This window comes from Canis lupus, chromosome 2 (genome assembly GCF_048164855.1).
Source record: "Canis lupus baileyi chromosome 2, mCanLup2.hap1, whole genome shotgun sequence".
Classification (NCBI taxonomy): Eukaryota; Metazoa; Chordata; class Mammalia; order Carnivora; family Canidae; genus Canis; species Canis lupus.
This window is the reverse complement of record NC_132839.1, coordinates 72,468,296-72,493,315: the sequence shown is the minus strand read 5'-3', so window position 1 is coordinate 72,493,315 and position 25,020 is coordinate 72,468,296. Positions and strand designations below refer to the sequence as shown.

General features: G+C 51.2%; 2 protein-coding genes and 1 long non-coding RNA gene across 7 annotated transcripts in view; 2 read left to right on the top strand and 1 right to left on the bottom strand.

Moving 5' to 3' along the window:
• Positions 1-21,925, bottom strand: part of EVC (EvC ciliary complex subunit 1) — a 69,116-nt gene extending 47,191 nt beyond the window's left edge. For both annotated transcript variants that reach the window (XM_072806499.1, XM_072806507.1), the window contains exons 1-7: positions 21,752-21,925; positions 18,244-18,366; positions 12,431-12,514; positions 10,145-10,377; positions 8,816-8,900; positions 2,491-2,589; positions 22-159 (exon numbers count right to left, since the gene is read on the bottom strand). In XM_072806499.1, the coding sequence (XP_072662600.1) occupies positions 22-159; positions 2,491-2,589; positions 8,816-8,900; positions 10,145-10,377; positions 12,431-12,514; positions 18,244-18,366; positions 21,752-21,925 (936 nt within the window). The remainder of the gene's footprint in view (positions 1-21; positions 160-2,490; positions 2,590-8,815; positions 8,901-10,144; positions 10,378-12,430; positions 12,515-18,243; positions 18,367-21,751) is intronic.
• On the top strand, positions 866-3,138 carry LOC140621463 (uncharacterized). Its single transcript, XR_012021176.1, has 3 exons — positions 866-1,798; positions 2,547-2,635; positions 2,862-3,138. It is a non-coding gene; the product is annotated as an uncharacterized lncRNA (long non-coding RNA).
• Positions 21,926-24,515: 2,590 nt separating the features above from the next.
• The window catches only part of EVC2 (EvC ciliary complex subunit 2), a 126,696-nt gene continuing 126,191 nt past the window's right edge, over positions 24,516-25,020 (top strand). For 3 of the 4 annotated variants that reach the window (XM_072806477.1, XM_072806471.1, XM_072806483.1), the window contains exon 1: positions 24,516-24,789. In XM_072806477.1, the coding sequence (XP_072662578.1) occupies positions 24,586-24,789 (204 nt within the window). In that variant the 5' untranslated portion in view covers positions 24,516-24,585. The remainder of the gene's footprint in view (positions 24,790-25,020) is intronic. The other variant, XM_072806466.1, reaches the window with a different exon arrangement.

The window sequence follows — 25,020 nt, the reverse complement described above, 5'->3', positions numbered from 1 at the left end:
GGAGAAAAATCCATCACGTACATTATCTATTAGCTGCTCAGAGTATTCTCGCTCCTTCTTTTCCACATCTGCCAGAGTGATGTATTCAGAATCACCAGCTCCTAACATTGCTGTGTTTGACAGTTTGCCCTGGAGTCCCTTTTCTAATTCCGCCAAATCCTGGGGGAAACAGAGGGGAAAGAAAAAAAAAAAAAAAGCAAATAAACAAAGGAAAAATCCAACATATCTTAAATTCTAGAAGAGAGACCCTTTTATCTTTCACCACATTATCACAAAATATTTCTTAACCATGATTAACTGATCTAGGCATGGTCCTACTTAAGGCTTGATGATAGAAAGGTATTTTCCTCCTTAAACATAGAGTCTTAAGAGTACCAGATTCTTCTATAGTTTTCCCTCCCTGCTAAAAAAAACAAAACAAAACAAAGCAAAACAAAACACACACACACACACACAAACAAAAACAACAAAACCAAACCAAACAAACCAAAACATGCTTTTAAACATGGTAAATTAACATCAGTCTCCCTGCCAGGAGCCTGCTTCTCCCTCTGCCTATGTCTCTCCTTCTCTCTGTATGTCTCATGAATGAATGAATGAATGAATGAATGAATAGAATCTTTAAAAAACAAAACAAAACAAAACAAAACATGGTGCATTGGTGTCCTTTATTTCTTAGGAAGTCCTGGAAAATGCCATGACCTGGATGGGGGTGACGGAATGCTTCTCCTCCACTCCTCTGGTTTCCGTGGGGGAAGGAGTACTCCCTACACCCCAGGGAGGGTGGGATGCGACGTGATTGGTGGGTTCGGCAGCAGGAAGTGCGTCCCCGTAGCTTGTCCCGCCTCTTCCTCTTCCACCTGGAGCGCTCCTGGGGAGGTCATGGCTGCCGCGCGGCCTCCGCCCGGGTGCGCTGGGCGACGTAGGGCTCGCCTCCGGGGTGGCCGGCCTGGCCCGGGACCCTGTGCACGGAGTCCCTGAGCCCCGCCGCCCGCGACGCGCCCTCCTCCGAGCGTGCCACCCCTCCTCGAGCGTTCTAAGGAAGCCCTGATCCGCCCCTGCGGCCCCGCCTCGTCAGTGGGTGCAGAACCACCAGGACCATCATCCTTGTTTATTCGTTGGGGAGTCACTGGGACTCAGCTTCCTCAGCTGTAAACAGAAACGACGACAGCCGCTCCCTGAGCTGCCGTGAAGATGGAATAAAAGCAGGTGTGAAGCGCGCCGTGTGCACTGCCTGCTGGAGGCGGCCCTGGTGGCAGCGGTCGAGGATGCGGACGGTGGCCGAGCCCGCGCACCACCTCCTGCCTTGTGCGCGGGGATTCATTCTTCCGCAGGGGACCCGGAGCAGTGGGGGACGAACACCCTCCCCCCACCCCCACATCTCATGGCGGTGGCGAAGATGGCAGCGGTGCTGGCGAGGAGGCTGATGACGGAGATGACGAAGATGACGGCCGTGGCTCTCAGGATGTGCGCAGCGATCCCGATTCACAGTCTGACCATCGCTCTGCTGCGCGCCTCTTGCACATTTCTCTTGGCCCTCCCACGGTCCGGCAGGATGGAGTCATGATCCCCTGGCGCAGGAGGAACTGGGATGCTGAGCGTTTGAGAAATGAAGGACCAGGATATCAACCTCTCCCAGTCAGATGGCAAAACCCGGCTTGTTTCACTGCACAGAAAGCAACGTCAGCTCCGTATAGAAGACCCGGGAGGAGGAGGATGTACAGTAGCATAATTAAAACCAATAAACCAATTAGGCATTTAGAAATACCCAACTTAGGGCGCCAAAGTGGCTTGGTTGGTTGGTATCTGAATCTTGATTTTGGCTCAGGTCATGATCCCAGGGTTCTGGGATCGAGCCCCATGTTGGACGCCCTGCTCAGCAGGGAGGTTTCAGAGGTCTCCCTCCGCCTGCCCCCACGCCCCTCCCCTACTTGTGGGCTCTCTCTCTCTCTCTCTCTCTCTTAAATCAATAAGTAAAATATTTAAGAAAAAAAAACCACCTAGGGGTGCCTGGTTGGCACAGTCGGGTGGGTGTCTGACTCTTGATTTTGGCTCAGGTCATGATCTCAGGGTCCTGGGATGGAGCCCCAAGTCAGGCTCTGCGCTCAGCATGGAGTCTGCTTGAGATTCTCTTTCCCTCTCATTCAGCCCCTCCCCACACTCTCTCTTGCTTTCTCTAATAAATCTTTAAAGATGAATAAGTAAAAATATCCAACCTTGTGGAGAAGATAACGGTTACTTGTTCTCTGTGAGTAGCAGGTATGATCAACATTCTTCTCTTTTTCCTTGCTTTCAGTATTTTTCCAAAATTATTAATACCTATGGTCATTTTTATACACGTACACATATTTCTACGGTTACATTTGTTCAAAAGCATGTATTGCAATAATTTTCACACATGAAAGCAAAAATAGTTTCTTATACTACTATGTTTTATATGTTGCGATAAACTATTTTTAAGTAACTTTGAAATATAGGTTGAAGACTTACATTTTCTTGTTTCGAAAGAATCCTCTGGTATAATTCATCATCCGACTTCTTTTTAGGAAGAAGATCCAGGAGGCACATTTTAAAAATCTGAATAAACATCTACTGCCACGGAAGGAGACATAACAAAGAGAAAGGCTTAGAAATGGTATCTCCCCCTCCCTCCCTTCCTCCCTCCCATCTATCTATTCACATGCACATACATTTTTGCTATAGGAAAATCTATCATTATAAATCATGACAATAGCCTATAATGGACTGTATTTTCATGAAGCCTCTAAGGAAAAATGCTTCACTTCTTTTGCTTTTTGTCTATTTATTCAAGAAATCTTCATTAAGTGCCTACTCTGCCATTCCTTCTGTGTTCCCTACAGGAGTCAAGGAAACCAAAAAGGCAAAGGGGTGATGCTTCTTCATGGGAAGAATCAGAGGGAGGGTTGTTTGGAACTGAGATGTATAAAGTTGTCCATTCCAGCCTCCTGTCTCGATGGATGGCGTCATCCTCTGAACCAGAAAGGGTCCTCCCATAAGGCAGGATACCCAGGAACGTCCAAGGGTGCTGTCTCCACACCTACCATTCGCCTACTGCAGGACATCTAGGTGTTTCCAGTTTGGGGGCTATTATGAATAAAACTGTTAAGAATATCCACATACAGGTTTCTGTGTGAACATGTTTCTCTAAGGTAAATGCACAAGAGTGCAACTGCTGGGTTTTGTGAGAAATGGACTGTTTTTCAGTGTGGCATGCTACATTCCCGCCAGCAATGCATGCAGGATCCAGTTTCTTCCCATCCTCACCAGCATCTGGTGGTGTCACCATTTGTTATTTTGGCCACTCCGATAGGTGTGTAGTCATATCTCATTTTTTTTATTTTTTTATTTTTTTGAATTAATTAATTTATTTATTTATGATAGTCACACAGAGAGAGAGAGAGAGAGGCAGAGACACAGGCAGAGGGAGAAGCAGGCTCCATGCACCAGGAGCCCGACGTGGGATTCGATCCCGGGTCTCCAGGATCACGCCCTGGGCCAAAGGCAGGCGCTAAACCGCTGCGCCACCCAGGGATCCCTCATATCTCATTTTTTAAAAACATACCTCATTGTTTTAATTTGCATTTCCCTGATGGCTAATGCTGTGGAACATTTTTGATCTGATTGTGTGTGTGCATTTTCCTCCCGACTGTATATCCTTTTTGGTGAAATGACTGTTCATGGCTTTTGCCATTTTTCTGATTGGATTGTTTACTTCTTTGTGAGGTTTGAGCATTCTTTATATGTTCTAGGTGGGAGTCCTCTGTTGATACATGGCTTGCAAACCCCCTCTTTCTCCCCATCCTCTTAACAGGGTCTTTTGTAGACCACAAGTTTTATATTTTGATGGCTATATTATATAATTATATATGCTATATATAATATATATAATTACATGTATTATATAATAATAATTATATATTATAAAAAAACTATATTAGTTTTCCCTTGTGTGGGTCACCCCCTCAGTGTTAAGTCGAAGAAAGAACTCTTTGCCTAGTTCGAGATCCTGAAGATTTTCTCTTGTTTTTTTTCTAGAAGATGTATAGTCTTGCATCTAACATTTAAGTCTGTGATGCATTTTGAGTTCATTTTTGCATGACGCAGAGGTTCGGCTTAAGGTTCGTCTGTGTCTGCTTCTGGACATCTAATTGCTGCAGTACCATTTCCCGAAAAGAAAAGCGTATCACTCCTCCATTGAACTGCTTCAGAGGTCAGACATATTTGTGTGGTAAGGCACTTTAGTACAGGGCTCAGTAGATGTTTTCCTGTAGATGGCCACATCGTAACAGTTCCTGGGTTTGCAGGCCGTACTATCACTTTTGCAACCATTGGATTTTGCTGTTACAGCCTGGAGGCAGCCGTGGGCAAGAGTCAAGAACAGGCATGGCTGGATTTATATATATATAAAATCTCATTTGGGGGACACCTGGGTGGCTCAGTGGTTGAGTGCTGCTGGCTCAGGGTGTGATCCTGGGGCCCTGGGATCGAGCCCCACATTGGGCTTCCCATGGGGGAGCCTGCTTCTCCCTCTGCCTGTGTCTCTGCCTCTCTCCCTGTGTCTCTCATGAATAAATAAAATCTTTAAAAAAAAATCTCATTTGGTTTTTATAGCACATAGGACATTGGTACAATCTTCCCCACTTTACAGACAAGGAACTCTTTAGCTGAGAAATCTGGGTAACTGGCCCACGAGGGACAGAACCCAGAACTGTCCTTATGCTTGTCAGTGCTAACGAGCTCTAGGAACACAGTGACATCCTGGCTTTCTACTCACTGAATTTGAGACTACGTAAGGTAACATTCGTATCTCGAGATGTTGGTCTCAAACCCATTTTCTTTTTGACCCCAGACTGAATCAGTGATATGCACAGGTCTTGTCTCATTCTTCAATTAAAAAATTTTTTCATTTGGAAAAATTATAAGCTCAGGAAAGTATCAAACCAGTACAGAGTCCCATGTGTTCTTTCCCTGGGTGACCTGGGACATCACTTTAGTATAATATCAAATCCCAAAACAGTTACTGACATTGGGCTGACGCAGTTTACTACAGACTTCACTCAGTTCCACTGATTGTCACATGTACTGGTGTGCATGTGCATTTCTGTGCAACTTTACCCCAAGTACGGATTCATGCAATCACTGCCACAATCAAGATGGAGAATGTCCCGGCACCAGGAGAATCCCCTAGGCCTAATGATCCTTCTCTTGGCACCTCCCTCAACACACACATCCCCTAATCTGTTCTCATCTCTGTCATTCTGGTTCTAATGCTGTCAAATGCAGCTTCTCTCCACCTCCTGACAAGCCCAGTGCCAGCTTCTCCCTCCAAGGCCACCAGGGAGCTCTGAGCTCCTGGGCTGCATGACGGTCACATCTGGTCTGAGTCACTTTTATTTTTTAATTTGTTATTGACGTATAGTGGACACACAGTATTAGGGTAGTTTCGGCTGTACAGGACAGCAATCCCACAGGTCTGCGGGTGATGCCATCTGCAATCTGAGTTACATCTGAACTGACCTGTGGTGACGTGTCTACCAGAGAAATGGATCTTGAGGTCTCCATGAGAGCTTGTGTGTTTCGACAGGTCCTGCATAGTGAAGATACACCCCGCGGGGAGGGAAAGGCCACCCATGGAGAGCAGGCCCCACGGTGGCGTCAGTAGGCAGGGGGCACATGTCTATGGAGTGCCTGCTGTATGTTCAGGCTCACAGACCTTGCACTTGGACAGACCTCACTCGGGTTCTGTGTCTGCCATTCACCAGCTGTGCAATTTTGGACAACTGACTCAACCTCTCTCAGTCTCCGGTATTTTGTGATTGAAAAATAGCTGTAAGGCTTAATTGAGATCAGATAGCTAGAGTCTTAGCTCGGAGAGTATGTGTGCTTAACAAGTGGTGCTGTGATGATGCTGGTCACACAGCGCAGCCCAGCAGAGCCTGGAGCTCTGCCTATGGAGAACCTTCGAAGTAGGACAATTTCACTTCCTAGTAATTCTGTGGGATAAAAGCTGAAAAACATTATCTTTATTCCTTTCGGAAAGTGGCCCAGAGAGGGGAAGTGACTTACCTAAGGTCACACAGCTCATACGTGTGGGAGGCTGGACTAGAACCCAAGTCTCTGACTCCTAGTCTAGAGCTCCTTCCCCAGGTTCCAGCTTATGTGTCTCCCTCCAGGGAAGCCTGGTCATCTCCCCTACTCTCACTTGGTCCCCCCTTACACATGCTTACGGCACCAAATTGTTTGCTAGGTCCTGCTGTCTGTCGTGGCGCATTTGTGCCATCTCTCCCGTCCCCCTACCCCCAGAGAGTGGGCTCCAGACAGGTGGGGGCCATCCCTGGTATTGTGCCTGCCAGGGAGGAGAGGCTGCCACAGACCAGATGGGCAGATGAGTGATGGTGGACACTTTCTCCATGACAGCAGGCTGCTTCCCTGCGGGCATCTGCTGGCTGCTCCGGGGGCGAGGCAGCCAGTACCATGTCACTCGCCAGCTGGATGGGGCTCTGAGCACAGAAACAATTGACCCTCGGGAGCGCAGAGCCTCTGAGAGGATTGCCAGGGCCACCTGCCTGCAAGCGGGTCGGGATGGGGCCGAAAGGAAGCCATCCCGACCCGCAGGTGGTACGCTGGGGCCCCCGGATCAGGCTCTGTTTCTGGAGTCCTGCTGTGACTTCTGGTTTCTAGCACTGGCCCCTGTTTAGGAGGGGCCCCTTCTCTCACAGAGCCCCAATTTCTCTTTACTGCATCTGCAACTGGATGTTTATGTTTCTAGTCCATAACGAAGCACCTGGTGGGCATGTCTGTCTGTGTCTGTCACTCTGTCCAGTGGCCCTTCTCCCTTGCTCTTTCCAACGGTCCTCCCCTCTATAGGTTTCATCCCTTTTCCAATAATCTGGAAGAAATGATGTCCAGCCGGCCCTGCTGGGGGTTCCGCAGCTGTGCTGAGACACATCTCTCAGGCTGCCCCCCTCACCGCGTCAATCCCGTGACGATTCACCCGGAGACCACATGCATCTGGCGGAGACCAGTCTTGTTCTGCTGCCATCTGCGGTTTCAACTGCTCCTTCATCCACTCAGAGAACACACTCCCATAAAAAGGTACCAGGCTGCCTACCTCGGCTCCCACCTAGGGCCTTATGACTCTGGGTGAGTCCTCTCTGTGCCTATTTCCTCATCTGTAATGTGGAAGGATGGCTACACCTGCCTCTCCAGAGTGTGGTGAGGTTCAAAGCTAGCCACCTGTGGGACACTCCCAGGGCCTGTACCCAAGAAGCAATCAACAAAGTTAGTGCTCATAAATATTGTTGTCACTGTTATCATTCCTTTAAGGGATCCCTGGGTGGCGCAGCGGTTTGGCACCTGCCTTTGGCCCGGGGCACGATCCTGGAGACCGGGGATCGAATCCCACGTCGGGCTCCCTGCATGGAGCCTGCTTCTCCCTCTGCCTATGTCTCTGCCTCTCTCTCTCTGTGTGTGACTATCATGAATAAATAAATAAAATCTTTAAAAAAAAAATGTTGGCAAGGGGCACCTGGGTGGCTCAGTCAATGAAGCATCTGCCTTCGACTCAGGTCTCAATCCCGGGGTCCTGGGATCGAGTCCCACATTAGGCTCCCTGCTCATTGGGGAGCCTACTTCTCCCTCTCTTTCCCACTTGTGCCCTTTCTCACTATCTCTGTGGCTATCTCTGTCTCTATCTCTCTCTCTCTCTCAAATATTTTAAAATCTTTAAAAATAAAAATGTTAGTGAGGATGCAGAGAAAGGGGAACCCTCTTATACTGTTGGTGGGAATGCAAGCTGGTGTAGACCCTCTGGGAAACAGTACAGAGGTTCCTCAAGAAGTTAAAACTAGAGCTACCCTACAACCCAGCAATTGCACTACTAGGTATTTACCCCAAAGATACAAATGTAGTGATCCAAAGTGGCACCTGCACCCCAATGTTAATAACGGCAATGTCCACAATAGCCAAACTGTGGAAAGAGCCCAGATGTCCATCCACAGATGAATGGGAACGTATATAATATATAACATATATTATTAACATATACTACGTAATATATGATGTATATATACAATGGAATATTAGTCATCAGAAAGAATAAAATCTTGCTCTTTGCAATGACATGGATGGAACTAGAGAGTATTATGCTAAGCAAAATGAGTCAGTCAGAGAAAGAAAATTATATGATCTTACTCACAAGTGAAATTTAAGAAACAAAACACATGAACATAGGGGAAGGGAAGGAAAAATAAAATAGATACATCAGAGAGGGAGACAAACCGTAAGAGATGCTGGACTCTAGGAAGCAAACTGAGGGTCGCTGGAGGGGAGGTGGGTAGGAGGACGGGGTAACTGGGTGATGGGCATGAAGGAGGGTACATAATGTGATGAGCACTGAGTGTTCTATGCAACTGATAAATCACTAAATTCTACCTCTGAAACTAGTAATATGTTATATGTTAATTAAACTGAATTTAAACAAAAAAAATAATAAAAATGCTGTCTTTTTTTCACAGTACCTTCCACCTGTCTCCATCAGGAGGTGAACCCTGGAAGAAGGCTCTCATTTTTCTGCCTAAGCCCACAGCTTTCAGTAAAGTAGAGCCTGTGCCCCATCCACAGGCACAAATTGCTTCTCTGTTTTGCCTCCTGATGCCTAATGCCCTGACTGTTCCTGTCACATTGGCTCCAATGTCATTGGCACCCATTCCCTGAGGGCACGCAGGACTCAGCGCCCACAGAGGGCAGCATTTGGAACCCAGGGAAGGGAGAGCCAGACACCTTGACCACCTACCATGTGCTTCTCCTGCCTCAGTGCCGTGTCCAGATGCAGCAGATCTTTTAAGTGAAGGTTGTAGATACATAAGTCAAGGTCCACACTGAAAAGTCGAAAGAGAAACAGAAAGCCATTGAGAGTCCTCGAGGCAGGGAGTGGGGTTGCAAAGTCTTCTCAGTACAGACATCAGTGCACCCTGACTCCAGATGTGCAGAGATGCCCAACAGCCGCCCCAGGTTCATACGAAGGAATCAAGGCAACTATTTGAAACTCACTTGTGACCAGGAGGGAGCAGCTGCCCGAGACATGAAGGGCAGGGGGCAGCAAGAGTTGGAGGTGGGAGAAAAGAGAGTTAACACCCCTTCCCAGCATTGTTGTGTCTGTGTCACGTGTCATGCCCATTTCACAGATGCAGAAACTGACTTAGGAAGTCAAGAAGTGGTGGCACGGTCACAGGGCAGGTAATTGGCAGGGCGGACTTGACCATTTGTCCTGTGTGGGCAAATGCACTTTGAATGGCTTCGCTCCCACCCAAACTGTGACAAGTTCACTAAGTTCTAAAGCTCATTGACAGCCCTTCCCAGCCAGCAGGCTGAGCCACCATCAGGGCCAGCACCGAGCTTAGGGCCCTCTCCTTCCATAGCCCTGAGCTGAGGCAGGGCCACTTGGACTCCCCAAACTCCACTGAGCAGAGGTCTGAGGACTGACGCACAGATGTGCGGACTCAGTTTCTCGGGCCTCTCCAGTGTACTGAGTGGTACGGTGCTTTAGAGAATGGGCTTTGGAGATAGGGTCAGACAGGCTCCATCATTCATCTGCTCTGTGACCTTGGGCAAGTTACTCAGCCTCTCTGTCTCTTTTCACTCTTTGTAAGATGAGGGCAATAATAGACCTACTGCATAGGGTCGATAAATGGAATTAATTCACTGATCGATTAATTTTTATGCCTCTGTCACTGCACTTGTCTCAGGCTCCTACTGTGCAATGAGGACACAGCAGGGAACAACACAGACCCCGTCATACTCAGGAGATAATTAATCCCTACAAAGTGCTCAGCACTCTCCCCAGTACACAGAAGGCACCTAATCAGTGCAAGCTACTCCTATGCAGTACCTAGGGCACATCAGTGATTCAAGAAGGCCCCATAATGGGTCTCTCCCCAGGGCTCAAGCCTGACTCCAAAACCTTCACATTGGTCAAAATGACTTGGTAGCTGGCGAGCTCCAGCTTGGATGCCGTGTGGCTGTGTGTCCATGGCTGACTCACTTAGCCTCTCTGGGCCTCCATTCCCAGCACAGACAGTGACGTGGACCACTGGTCGGCTTCCCTGTGCCTCCCCCTCCTCACCTCTCACAGATCAGCACCTCGGGGAAGCTGTTGGCCTGGACGAAGGTGCGGCTCAAGAACCTGTCATAGCTGGTGGCTGAGTGGATGCTGGACGAGGAGCTGCAGTCCTCCTTCTCCGCCTGGCTCAGGCTCCCCAGGCTGCTGGAGGGGGAAGCCTCCACTGGCTGGTTTGGCAAGACAGCCTGCTTTAAGTTCTCGTGCAGAGAAGGGTTGGAGGAACCATCGGCCAGCGGCTGAGCGGCAGGAGAGAAAACCCACTCAGTCTGTGTGACCTACTGTGTGACTTTGCTTCAGTGATTCCACCAGTGATCTGGGGCAGTGGTCCCAGGGGGGCCCAGGCAGGGGCAGACTGGGTGGGGCAGGTGAACAGATAGAGTTTCTGTCCCAGGGTCCCACCCATCCCCCAGGGTCCCATGTCATGGCCCCTGTCCCCAGGAGGCCAGGCCCTGTCCAACAGGTACCTACCTCTTAGCTGATCACCATGGCCTGTTCCCTGTAGGCCTACCTGCTCCCCACAGTCCACCTGCCTCCCCACCTCTCCCCCCACCATCCCAGACCCCTGTGTGTGCTTCTCTGCCTACCTGCTGACCACTACACTGACCCCATATCACCCTCCTGACCCCAGGCCTGCCAGCTGGCTCCCCACTGCCCTAGCACAGGCCCCAAGCTCCTTATCAAGGAGCTCAAGCCCCACACGCTACCATGCCCACACGAGGTCACAGCCTAGCGCCTACAACATCTGGAAGGGTCAAGAAACATCAGCTGCCACCTCCATCCAGCCTGTCCTGCCGTTCCAGGATACGCCTGCCCAAGTAGTACTCAGCTGGCTGCCAGCTCTAAGCCTCCCCTGGCATTTCAAACTTCTGGGCCTTTTGAAACTCTGGTCCCCTTGCCTGGAACAGCCCTCACTCACTGTCCACCAGGCTAAAGTGTCTCTCCCTCCAGACAGACCCAGAGCCTTCCCTCCCTCGTAGCTGGGCCCAGCCCACTGGCAGCTCCATGGGCCTCTGGTTATTTCTATCTTGCCCGTTTTCACACATCATCCCACAATCTCTGCCCAGACCGTGAGGGCGTCCAGGGTGAGGACGATGATGTCCTGACCACTGGATAATCTCCAGTGCCCACCAGGAGCCTGCCTGGCAAGGGGTGTGGATAAGGAATAATATACTCAGTCTGGTGGTTTTGTCCCTTCAACCACCCACCAGATCGCTAAGTGAATGGAGCGGTCCCCAGTACATGTTCCCAGGAACCGTTCCAGTTACTGCTCCCCATAATAAGGGTTCCACAGAAAAATTCATTTGGGAAAGTCTGTGTTAAGCAAGCTGAAATAATTTCTTTGGTGCAGGACTTTGCAGAGCCTGGCTCCGGTGCCTTCAGAAGCAAATGATAATTGAAAAAACTGAATGAACACTGAGTGCTCGGATGTCACACACCATTCTAAACCCTATGTCTATTATCCCCTTTGACCCTCAAAGACCTGAGGGAGGCAGGAGGGCCCATCACCTCCATTTCCAGATGAAGAAATGGAGGCTGAGTCAGGAAATGGCCCACAGAATATGGTGGAGATGGGAATTAGAACAGAGTCTGCGTGACTCCAGAGCCTGTCCTCTCGATGGCCAGGAGGAGTGGACTGCACATCCCTCAAGTACCAGACCAGGGACTCTTTCCTTCATGGAGAGTTTCACAGGCCAACGGCTCCTCAAAGCACCATGGGATCTACTGCTGTCTGCAGAACTCCTGATCATAGGAATGAATTCCCGGCTTCAGGGGGAAGACCCACAGCCAGGTGACCTCTGGCAGGTCATTAGTCTCCCTGGGCCTCAATTTCCTTATGCGTAACGAGGCAATGACAGGGTGATTTACCTGATGTAAAATGCCCAACACCTGAGAAATGCCTAGCACTGTGCCAGCCTCGCAGGATGTGTTCAGTAAGGTGGAAGGGGGGTCGGTGAATGAGGAGCAATGCTAATAACCGTGTCAGTGCTGGTATTTGTATTCGTCTAGAACAGAAGGACACAGCCCAACTGTGCTGTCACCTGGGGTTCTGGGAATACCTTGCTATACCCTGTCCCATAAAATACCTTTTATGACAACGCTGTCATAAAGTGGATTCATCCTAAAGTCTTGCTCCATCAGGAAGCCTCAAAGTTATCCCTATTAAAATGACTTGCTGTAAAACCCTCAGGCAGAACCAAAAATCACACACTTAATCTGCCCACTTGTACCCCAATCTCTAGGAACAGTATTAAATGATTGTATTTCTAAGATGGAGCTGAGGACTCTTACCCGGAACTTCTGATTGATGGGATAGATGACTTTTGCCTTCAGTGCAAATGCTGTGATGTTACTGTTGAAAGATGGCTCATATTCCTGGGAAGAAAGAACAAATGGCATGGGGTGCTTTCTGTAAAATGAAGGATACACCATTAAGAGTTACCAAAATGCCACATCCATTTGTAACAGTGGCCTCAGGAAGGGACCATAACAGGCACATTTAGGTCCAAGGTACTCACTTGCTAGATGGATGGGTGAATGAGTGGAGGGATGGAGGGTGGGAGGGGTGGATGGATGGAGAGGAAAATGGATGGATAGATGAGTGGATAGGTAGATGGAGAGGTGGATGTATGATAGATGGACAGATGGACAAATGGGTAGATGGATGGATGGATGAGTGAATGGATGGATGGATGGGAGGATGATGGAATGGTGGATGAATGAATGGATGGGTGGATGGTTGGATAGCACATTATTTAATTCCAAGTCTCCAGCTTTGGAAGAAATAAGTAATTAAATAGCATGACAATAATTAATGAGTTCTTCTAAAAATTGCAAACCACTTTAGTGGAAAAAAGGAAACACAGAATAGTTTTAGCATTGCCAAAGGCGTGAACACTTCCGCAAGGCAATACTCATTCACACAAGACCCTGGATCAGACCCTTAAAGGAAAAGCAGTTGGGCAAGTCTTTTCACTTCTCTGAGCTTCAGTCTTCCCAGATAGAAAACAGGCACCATATCTGCCCCCAGACCGCGTAAAGCACCCAGCAGAGTAGCTGGAACAGAAAAGAAGCAAAACAATGGGCAGCTCAAAGGAATGGTAGGAAGGAGCCTCCTCTGACCACAGCTGGACAGACTTATTCACAACTGCTCTACATCCCATCCTTCCTGTATCTCTCTTGCCACGGCCGCCCCTGCACTTTGCCAGGTGGGTGTTGAATGAATGTTCTGAGAACAACCTGCAAGTGATGATGGCAAACAGGCAGGCAAGTCAGGAACCTGGCACTCCAGACCACAGGAAATCCCTCATCGGTTCTGAGCAAACTGATGGGTGAAAACTGTGCCCACATATACTTCAACACTTTCAACCACACCTTTCTGAAGAAAGAGCTCCACCACAAATGGCTATTTCCAGTTGCCAACTTGGCATAAGATAACCCATCATGGGGGACTACAGAAGGATTTATCGCTTCCTCCTCATGCGGGCATTGAAGCAGCACCTGACAGAGCCAGCAGTGTGGCCCAGGGACATCTCCAGAGCGGGTTTCACCACAATGCCCTTCTGAACAGGACATGGACGCCACATGGCAAAGGCTGGGTCTTGTCATTTCCTTCTGTACTTTATGACTCACAAAAACGGACCTAGATGTCAAGAATGGGGCAGACCACCAACATGTGCCACCTCCTTCCACTTCTGAGGGCTCCATCACAGAGGCTACTGTCTCCATTTCCCAGGAGGGGACAGGTGACACAGACCAGTTAAGCCATGAGCCCAAGGTCACACAGCTCACAAATGCCAGAACTGGGATTTGAGCTCAGATTCCCTGGCTCCAGAGTCCCTCCTCTTTAGCTGACACCTTTCTGTCTCCTTCAGATTGTGCAAATAAGAATGGGGGTGAGAGCAAGGAAGTTAAATGGGGAGTAGGTGTTTGGTTGAGAAGACTCCTGGACTGGCCATACCATGCTCCTGAGAACACAGGTCAGATCCAGTGTCACTCCTATACCCCAACCTTCCATGTAAAGTCAACCACAAATCCCACCAGCTTCAATTCCTAAATGTCACTCACACCCATCGTGCTGGACTAAGCCACCACACAGGGCTGGGCTGTAGAGCCCCCAAGCTGGCTTCCATCTGTGCACTGAGTGCCTACTGTATGCTGGGCTCTTTCTGCACTCTTGCTCATGTAATCATCACACAACAGCCAGCTCAGGGAGATCCATATGATTTCCATCCTATTTCAGGGAACAAGGCTCAGAAGTTAACATCTTCCAATTTGTTCTCTATATGGCAACTGGATGGTCTTTGAAACATGAAATCCCCATAACGGCCAGCTTCAAACCCTTCTTGGCTTCGCTGTGACCCAAGGGAGCAGAACATGGCCTGTCCCAACCCCCAGCACCTAGTTCTAATCTCTGCTTGAAGCTGTGTGGGTACAAAAAGCAAAGGGTGGTGGTAAGACAAAAAGGTTGCCTTCAGAACAGGTTATATAATTTGTGAGATCCAATACAAAATGAAAAGGGGGGGTTGCATCTGATTAAAATATGATTAAGAATTTTGGGACATGGGGCACCTAGGTGGCTCAGTGGTTGAGTGCCTGCCTTTGGTTCAAGTTGTGATTCTGGGATTGAGTCCGCCATCAGGCTCCCCCTGGGAGCTTGCTTCTCCCTCTGCCTTAGTTTCTGACTCTCTCTCTCTCTCTGTCTCTCATGAATAAATAAGTTTAAAAAAGAAGATTTTCGGGACAGCAGAGTCCAGAAACCAGAGGTGGGGGCCTGACTGAGCATAGATCCTGTGTGGCTGTGCAGGTGGGACGCCTGGGATGCCAGCCCTGGTTGCTTTCCAGTGGAGACTCACCTGCTCGAGCAAAGCTAGGAAAGCAGAGGGCAATGTGTCTTGCTAAACTTCTTACAAACAGAGGTGAAGAGAGAGCATAGCATGGAAGGAGCAGAAAATGAGAGGAAGATGTGGTCTCTGCCCTCTAGGGGAGATAGAAAACAAAAACTGCACTTCATGTGGAAAACATAATTAGAAGAACAGGATGTAGATGCTGGGTCCACCTGGGATGTGTGGAAGCAGAACCCGGCCATGCACGTCAAAGCATGAGCCCAGCTGACACGGTACCGCAGTGTTATGAGGAGCCTGTGGGCGCGTATGCGTTTCCAGCCCGTCCACCTGCAGACTGCAAGCCAGTGAAGGACTGAGGACTGACACTATGATGGTCATGGTGTTTGTCAGGAAGAAGGACCTGGAAGCACTTGGCACATAGAATCTGCGAATGAATAGACTTCTGCTGTTCTTAGTTGTTTTTTTTTTTTTTTCCAGCTTTTCTTATTAAGTTCAGATGCCTTCCAAATTCTGATAATCTTCTCAACCGTAGCAATACAATTATATAGAAAATTGGTTGTAGTGCAAGTCTACAATGTAGAACTTCTTCAGCTGACTTGATGTATTTATTCAGAAAATTAGTGCAAGCATAATTGCAGGAAAAGAAAAGGCCTGTCACTAGTTGACACAGAGGTGTTCTTTCAGTGAGCGCACAGATGCATCCACAGAGGAACCATCCCCTCTCCAACCGCCAGATGCCAGAGCAAAAGGACAGGGATGAAGAGAGCCAAGGCTGTGTCGTGGCACGCTGAAGAGCCTTCTGGAACATTCTGTGTGCTTTCGACTGACGTGAGCTGTTTATCAAGATAAAGTTCATGCAAGGAGCGGTGTGAACCACGAATGCCTCAGTTTTCCGTGCATTTTGGGGCATCAGAGTTGGAGCTCAGCTCACCCTGTCCAAATCGGGCCTGGCCAACATTCCTTGACAATCTGGGTGTGCAGAAGGCAGGGCATTTTGGCAAGCAAGTCACTGGAACAGGCAGATCTTTAACTTAACTCTTGGCAATCATTAGCTTGGTCAGGGGCATCAGTTGGCATAGTTAAATGGTTAACAGGTAAAACATTACTAGGTAAACACACGAGTGGGCTGCTGGGGAAGCAGGACTCGGCTCCCCTGTGAGCACTGACGAACACTTGTCCTGTAGTTGGCCAACCTGTGGGTGACCCTGGGACAGCATCATTACTGTCACCGTGAAGCCAAGAAGCCAGAGGCTCAGATAGGTTGTCTCTCACCCAGCATCACATAGCAAACATCTGACAGGGCTGGGTTCCTGGGATCCAGGGGACAGCCGTGCCTCCCCACCCCAAGCCAGTGTCTTTTCACCATCTCCAGGGCCGCCCTCTGTGTGAGCGGGGTTGTGTCCATGCTTTACCATGTAAAGCATGCAATTTAGTAATTTCCGGTCTATTCCCAGATAAGTGCAGCTATTCCCGCAATCAATTGTAGAAAACTTCTATCATCTCAGAAAGAAACCCCACACCTGTTAGCTGTCACCTCTATCTCTCCTCTATCATCCCTGCCCAAGCAAGCCCCAGTCTACTCCATCTCTGTAAATGCACCTGTTGCAAACATGCCACACGAATGCGATTCTATAATACGTGGCCTTTTGTAATCGGCTTCTTTGAGTTTGTGTGAGATGTTCAGGGTCCCTTCATGTGGTAGCATGTTTCAGGACTTCTTTCCTTTTTATGGTCAAAGAGTATTCCGTCAAATGGATAGAGCATGTTATGTTTAGCCACTCATCAGCTGATGGACATTTGAGTTTCCATGTTTTGGCTGAAGAGGGCTGTTAGGAACACAGTGTGCATGTTTATGTTTTTCTGTAGCTGTATGTTTCCAATGCTGTGAGCAGGGTTTTGATAACACAGGATAAAACGGACAGAAGGAGACAGATGAGAGAAAGAGAGACATCACACACCCACCTGCCACATGGACACACAGAGATGCCCATGGAGAGAGACACAAGAGAGAGAGAGAGAGAGAGATACACAGAGCCGCCCCAACACACACACATGCAGACACATAGCGGGAGACAGACACTTAGGGACAGAAGCAGGGAGCACGAGCTGGATACATAGCACCTCCGTGCCAGGGGCTTGCTCCTGCTTCAGCTCCAGCTCCCATGAGGGCAGCCAATCTTTCCACCAGGCTGCGTAAGGGAAGCCTGCCTCCAGAATCCTCAAGAAGAGGATATAAATAAGATCTACCTCGTGGGGCCGCTGGGAGAGATGCAGGGGGTAATTCACATGAGTGTGCACATCACTCAAAAGTGACACATGTGAAAATGCCTGGCACTCAGTAAGTGCTAAAAAAATAAAATAAAACCTTTCCCAATTTCTCAGGAACCCTCTAGTGGTCTCTCTCTCTCTCTACCTGCCTAAATATCTATATTTACCTTTAGATAATTGAGGCTACTTGACCAGGATCCACGGTACTTTCTGGGGACCAGCAAGTGTCTACAAATAGCACACTTTTGGAAGAAATGCCCTTTCTCTCTCCACAGAGCTCACACACAGAGTGATGCCCTATGGGTGGGCTCAGGCTGGACAAGGTAGGGGCCAGTGAGGAAGGGACAAGGAGAATCCCACCTTTAACATGTCCATCAAGAGGCTCACAGCCTGCACTCCTGCATATTTACTTAACATTCATTTAGAATACATAAAATGAAACGGAAACAAGTAAACTTATACACAAACATTCGCAGAAGCCCTACTCAGCATAGCCAGACATGGGAAAGAACCTCCACTGTAATACCACAGTGGGCTGAGCAATTAAAAGGGATGATTACTGATGAGTGCAACAACATGAGCAGTCTCAAAAGCAGTTTGTTGAGGCAAGGTCGGCACAAGAAAGTACACCTGAAATTCTAGAACAGTAAAACCACCATGGTGATGGGAATCACAGCAGTAGCTACTTCTGGAAGAGGCAAGGTGTGGGACCGGGGAGATGAGGGGAGGGTAAACCAGAAAGAGGCACTGGGAACTTTCTGGGGTGATGGAACATTCCAGATCAGGGTATTGGCTACCAGAGTGTATACGCTCATCAAACTATAAACTTAAAATTTGTGTATTTTGCCGTATGCAAATGATACTGCAGAAAAGCAGCCTCTTGGGATAGGACATCTGTCAGAGGCTCATCTGGATGGCATCTGTGCTGCTAGGTGCGGCATATGACCCCCAACATGTGACACAGCAAAGAAACCCAAACGTGCAGCTTACGTCCACAGCCTCCTCCTTTGACATCTGTGCTTCTCTCCTCCTCCTCCTGGATGGGGAGCCGGTTTCCGACGGGTCCTGTATGTGAGACTCTAAATTCTTGAGCAGACTCTGAGTATCGTCTTTCTAAAATCCAAAGGTGGAGGTGGAGAAAACACAGGAAAGCTGGTCAGCCTTGCACCCCATGACTTGAGCCATCTACCCCCGACCCGACACATGCTCATCTCTGTGCCTCCACCTGGCCCTCCCTCTGTGTGCGGCCTCCTGCCTCCCACCCCCCTGGGGCCAGCTACACAGCCCTCGAGACCATCCAGAAGTCAGCTTCCTGAGAAGCCCCCCTGGCTCCCCGCCTCGGGATGTCCTCAGGACCTGGAGGTCATACTTGGATCAAAAGTCACTCCATTGTTTCTTCTGGGCTGGTGGCCCCGGGTAGCCTGATCTCGGGGCGGGGCGGGGGGGGGGGGTGGTTACAGCTGAACACAGGAAATGGTACATAAATCTTAATTTTCTTGCTCTTTTCCATAATGCCATTGGATGACTTTAGGTACCCTTAAATTACAGAATGGTTTGTATCGGGAACCCTGATCTTTGTTATCGGTAGACTCTGTGTTTGTAAATTTGCTCACTTGCCGAAATGTATTTGTAACCCCAAAATCTACACTTGTGGTACTTTTGTGGTCACTCCTGAGCATGTGCAGAGTGGCGAAAATTTGAGCTGCTTGACGTCCAACGGAGAGTGAGCAAGGGCACGCCCTACCTTTCTGTGTCAGGTCTCGAATTGCAGACAAGTGTCCCTTCCATGTTCTGTTAATGCCATTATTTCCCCACATTTCTGTGTTTTCTGTTGCTAATGTGGTTATTTAAAACGAGCCCAAGGCATAGCGCTAAGTGATGTGTGGTGTTCCTAGGGCCAAAATAGCTGGCGTGCGCCTCATGGAAAAATGTGTGTGTGTGATAAGCTTCATTCAGGCACAAGGTAGGGCACTGTTGGCTGTGCATTCACTGTTAGTGCATCAACAATATGTATTACACAGGGTGTCTATAAACAGAAACACACACAAAACAAGGTTACGTATTGGCCAGCTGTGTTTCCCCTAGGAGCAATGATTTGGCATTTGCGAGTTCTCTGTTTTCCATGACTTTGTAGATCATAATGATACCAGAGACCCTGATGAAGCCCCTCTTATGGCTCCTCATGGATATAATCTTTACACTGATGAAATACCGCCTTTTGTCATCCAGTTAGTCAGCAACTGTTACAAAGCAACACTAAGTGTCAAGGTTTATTCCAGTCACTGGGAATGGAATAACAAAATAAACAAAGCCCCCACCTTTGTGGAGTTTACATTCCACTGACAGAAGAGAGATGTAAGTAAACACGTAGTAAGTCATGGGTGGTAAGTGCTATAGAAAAAAAAAGATGTAGGACAGGAGAATAGATGGCAATGGGAGGGGAAGGCCTCTTGGGCAAGATGGTATTTGAGAAGAAATGTGAAGGAAGTGAGAGAGCAAGCCTCTCAGATATGTCAGGGACAAGCTTTCCATGAGAGGGCACAGCAAGTGCAAAGGCCCTGTGGCAGGAGCACACACAGCATGTCCAGGGAAGAAGCCCTTGTGGCTGTACCAGTCTGGGGTGCAGTGGAGAGGGGCAGATGATGATATTAAGGATTTAAGCAGCATTGTTTGTTTAGCAGTTATACCTGGTCAGTATATGGGTTCTGCAGGGAAGTACCCAATCAGATCATCCTATAAGAAGGACTCCAAAAGATAAACCTCATCCACCTCACAGGGGAGCATCATTATTTCAGTACCCTTCTACTCTCTGAGGACACAGTGAGAAGTCTGCAGCCTGGAAGTGGGCCCTCACCGGAATCCAGCCGTACTAACACCTGTTTTTGGCTTCCAGAACTGTGAGAAGAAGTTTCTGTTGTTTCTATGTCACACAGCTTATGGTATTTTTCTTATAGCGGTCTGAACAGACCAAGACGGATACCACCACCTACCTCACCAGGTGGCAGCTGACTAAATGCTATGATTCAGGCATTCCGACACACTGGGGTTGAAATCCAGCCCCTCTATTTATTCATCACGTGACCCTGGACCAAGAACAATGTTGGGGAGCTCTGACCTCCGTACCTGGAAAGTGAGGATAATGACAGCTTCCCCCACTCACAGATTTGTTGTGGGAATACAGAACCAAAAGCCCACAAACCCTCAGTGCACCCAAGAAAGGTCTTGCACGTATTACTTCCCTCTTCACACAAGAAGCCAGTGTCTCACAATGTCCTTCAATCATCAGTGGGATGGGACAACCTCACACGGACCTGCAAGCATCTTGCACTATACTACTTTCATGCAACCTTCATCACGCCTTTCCAGCAAAACACTCCCCCGAATTCAGCGGCAATAAAAAAGACCCCAGCTGGACTTGCCTCCTTCTTGCATGGGCCAGGAATCCAAGGAAAAAAGAGCAAACACCTCATCTCAGATCCTACCAGACTTTATCTCTCAACAAGATCAAAGGAGCAAAGACCCAAGAAAGTGATCACACCACGACTGCTGTATGCCTGCCATCTCCACACAGCATCCAATTCTGTCACAAGGGTCACGGGAAGCATCCATGAATCCCCCCTTCTGTGACCACTGACACCCATGGAGAATGCAGTGACTTTGGGCTGAGCCATACATCTGTCACTTTGGCAAGTCACTGAACCGCACTGTGCCTCAGTTTCCTCAAATGCAAGATGGGGTCATCAACAGAACAAACTCACAAAGCTGTTCTGGGGATTAATGAGATAATTCAGGTAGAGGGTCCAGCTCAATGAGCTGCACACAGTCTGCAACCCCCAAGTGCTAGCATTATGGACGCTATTCTTTCCCGTCACCCAACTCACCAGGTTGTGCTATGATTACAAGTTCACTTGAGTGCCACCATTTCCTGGAGGCTGTGAACCTCCAGCAGCAAGAGCAGGCCCGAGGACCGTGGACCCGAGGACCCGAGGACCGTGTGCGGCTGGCACACTGGTCGCACTTTCACGGCAGGGATGGATGAGGGAATGAAGGCGTGAATGCACGCCAGTGTGGCAGCTGGGGCTGGAGAGCCTAGCGAGGTAGCTCCCGGGGCAGGCAAGCAGCAGATGGACAGGGGTGGGGATCCCAGCCCTCCTGTCCACCTCGCCCGGCCGGGCCCCTGGGCCAGCGGCGAGTCCAGGCCCTTCAGGCTGCAGATGAGGAGCCTGGGGCCTCGGAGGGCTTTCGAGGCTTCTGTGGCCGCGCACAGCGGAGTCGCACGGAGCGGCCACTTCCCGGGGACCCCAGGCCGGTGCGCTCCTGTCGCTGCGCTGCTCCCCCTCTGCACTGGGTCTGCAGCCCCTTCCTGGGCCAGAAGGGAAGCGGGGCAGGAGCCGGTGCGCCCAGCGCCAGCGAGGTCGCTGCAGCGCCGACGGGGCGCTGGAGACCCGCGCGCGCGCCCCTGACGCCCGCCCCCCGCGCGCCCCCGGCCCGGACCCACCTGGCGCCGCGGGCGCGGCCGGGAGGCGCGGCGGCCCAGCCAGAGCCCGAGGCCCAGGCCGAGCGCGGCGCCCAGCAGCACGGCGGGGGCCAGCAGCGCGGGCGCCGGCCACCCCGCGTCCCGGCCCAGCGGCAGCCGCGCGTCGCTCTCGCAGGCCGCCGCGCCCCGGGCCATCGGGGGCGCTCAGGCGGCGGCCCGGCCGCATCGTCCCCGCCGCCGCGCGCCGCCCCGGCCCGCCGTCCCGGCCGCCGTCCCCGCCAGCTCGGCGCCAGCGGGCCCGCGGCCACGAGCAGACGAGCGGCGGAGGAGCAGCACGGCCGACGGCCCCGGCCAGCGCGCTCTCCCCCCTCCCGCCCCGTCCCCTGCCCCGCGCCGCCCCGCCCCGCGCCGCCCCGCCCCGCCCCGCCGGAGGGAGGAGCCTGCGCCGTCCGCCCGGAGCCTGGAGGCGCCCCCGCCCGGGCGGGCCCTCGCACTGAGCAAGCCTGGCGAGGCGCGCTCTCCGCCCGCCCGGACCTCCCGAGGAGTCTCCTGGCCTCCAGGCTTCCCCCGAGGGAAGGGGGGGCCCGCCACTGGGAGGTCCCTAGGGTAAGTGCATTGAGCGTTTAGCTTGTGCTACGCATGTAGCCCGCTGAGGTCACTAACTTTCTCCAACAGCCCTCTTAGACGGGTTCTAATCTCTGCCCATCCTCCGGGTGAGGAAGCTCTGGGTCGGAGCGGCCAAGTGACCTCCTGAGGGTCCGACTCCTGTCCTGCTCCAACCTGCACCACACAGTCCGCCACCACCTCTGAACTTGTTAGCCTGAAGCCTCCTCTTTTAATCCCATTCTTCCATGGAGAGTCAACCCTTTCTTCTATGATGCTACGTAGAGAGATGGTTACACGCAGCCCCCGCCAGGAAGGAGACATTGCGTGGTTCAGCCCCGTTCGCTCAGCCTTTACAGAGGACCTGCTCATGGAGCCAGCACGGGCCAGCAACGAGCCAGACAAGGTCCTGATATTGAGGATCTCGTGGCTGTGCGGGGAGATAAGCAACCAGGTGAATTCAGCATCTGTTCTCTCCTTGAGCAAACACTACTGAGCAGCTACGGGATGCTAGCTCTGGTCCTGCGTGTCCTGGGGATATGGCAGTGAACACACACACTTATACTCACACACACCTTTGGGGCTTAATTCCCCATGACTGCCAAGGCAGGAGTACCACAGGGATCCACCTCAACGGAAAAGGGCCTTTTGTATCTTTAATCTGGATGTTCGGCTTAAGTTTCTAGTTTTTAAATCATCACCTCATCAACCTTCTGGGTGGGCAAGACAGGGCCTATTATCCAGACTTAATTTTTATAGAAGAACAAATGGACAGCGAGAGAAGAGAAGTTGCTCATTCAAGGTCTGGCAACTAGGAAATGAGACAGGTGTATGAACAGCTGTGTCTGGTTGGCTGCAGGGTTCACACCCTCTGCTACACAGGGCTGTTTAATGCTTCCTTCAAAGCATCTCCAAGGCTTCTGGGAATGTGTATGGGATAATAGCCTGAAGCTCTTGCTTTTTACGCTATTTCTTTGGATACTCAGAATGTAGTGTTTTTTGCATTTTACTTCATTGTAAAGTTGTTTGTATATTAAAATCATCCTTTGAATGACCCATGTCAAATAGAACTGACGCTCCAGCAATATGCTAGCATCTAGCCTTTGACCTTGTCTCACTCCTGGCACTCTGCCAGGTACCCCCAGAGCAGTGTACCTCTTGTGGGAAGTCTGGCTAATACATTTTCAGAGTCTCAAACCTCACTGCCTTGTCCATGTTGAGGGAGGGAGGGCCTGTCCTTGGAGGGGTTGGGGGTGAAGGAACTCACAGATGCCAGGCTTCCTGGCCTGAGCCTGCATGACCAGGTGCCCTGCAGAAGAGGAGCCTTCTCCTCAAGGAGAGGTCCCTGAAGACTCAGGGGACGCAGAGGGAAGCAGAGAGAAGCAGAGAAACTGCTCTCCCTGGTCCTCTCCCAGGATCTGTCTCCCCACCTCCTTGCCTCCCTTGGCAAGGCACAACCCTATCCCCATGAGAGTCCAAGGAGTTTGCTCAGCTGCTGAGCCCTGGCTCCAGACGCCAAATCTCCTCTGGTTCCCTGGAGTCGTCCCAGAGTGGCTGGCCTGACAATCTGCCTGCCCTGGAAGTTGGTGGGTACCTGGCCAGGTGCAGGGGCTGATCCACAGCAAGCGCTCAGGCAGCAGGAGGCGAAAGTGGCTGAACTAAATCCAATAGGAAGTGAGAGTGGCCTTTCCCTCTGGCTCCTGATCGGCCAGGCTCCCTCCCAGCCCACCCGTGCTGTCCTGTCCCCTCCCGGCTCTCCAGCACACAAGGCTCTCTGCCTCTCGGAACGCTTCTCGGTTCTCAAATAAGGGGCTGGAGGGTCTGGAGCAGCCTCCGGGTTCAGCCCGGTGTGTGCGTGCGTCAGGGAAGGCTTCCTGGAGGAGGTGGTTCTGCGCTGAGAACTCGGGCAGGCATCCGTGGAGGAGCGCTTGGAATCCCTGAGCTCTTTGGGAGCAAAGGAGTGACGCGATCTGCTTCGGATCTGGGTGGAGCTGAGGATCCTGGGCCGGGCGCGAGCAAACCCCAGTGGCCCGGCCGCGCTCCCTCCCTCTCACGCCGGTCCCCTCCCCGCCCCCTCCCCGCCCCCTCCCCGCCGCCTCCCCGCCCTCCAGCCGCAGATGCCCGAGTCCGTTCCAGAAAACTTTCCGGGGCGGCTCGCACTGAGCATGCTCCGCGGCGGGGCGGGCCTGGGGTCCGGAAGCTCCGGAGGCTCCGGCGCGCCCGCCGCTGCGGGGTCCCAGGTGCCGAGGGCGATGGGCTCGGGGGGCGCCGCGGGGCGGGCCACGTGGGTGCTGGCCGGGGGCCTCCTGGCGGCCGCCCTGGCGCTGCCCGCAGGGCCCGGGGCCCCAGGAGGCGGGTTCCCCGCGGGCCCGGGGCTCCTCGAGCGCCCCCTGGGCCGGCAGCGCCCCCCGGACCCCCCAGCGGCTGCCGGTGCGGGGCCCCAGCGGACCGCGCAGGTAAGGAAGGCCGCCCCACCTCCTCCTGTGGCACTGGAGTCGCCGCTTCGTCTACACCCGCGGCGGCGGGGAGGCCCCTTCGAGTGATTAAGATTGGGGGGTGGGCAGGGTCGGAGCGGGATGCTTCGGGTGTACCTCAGTGCGTGGCGCGCAGGCCCGCAGCGCCCCAGGGAAGGTGGAGCCCCACGCGGGGCTGTGACCTGTGCAGGGCGAGTCGGTTCTCTTCTTGTG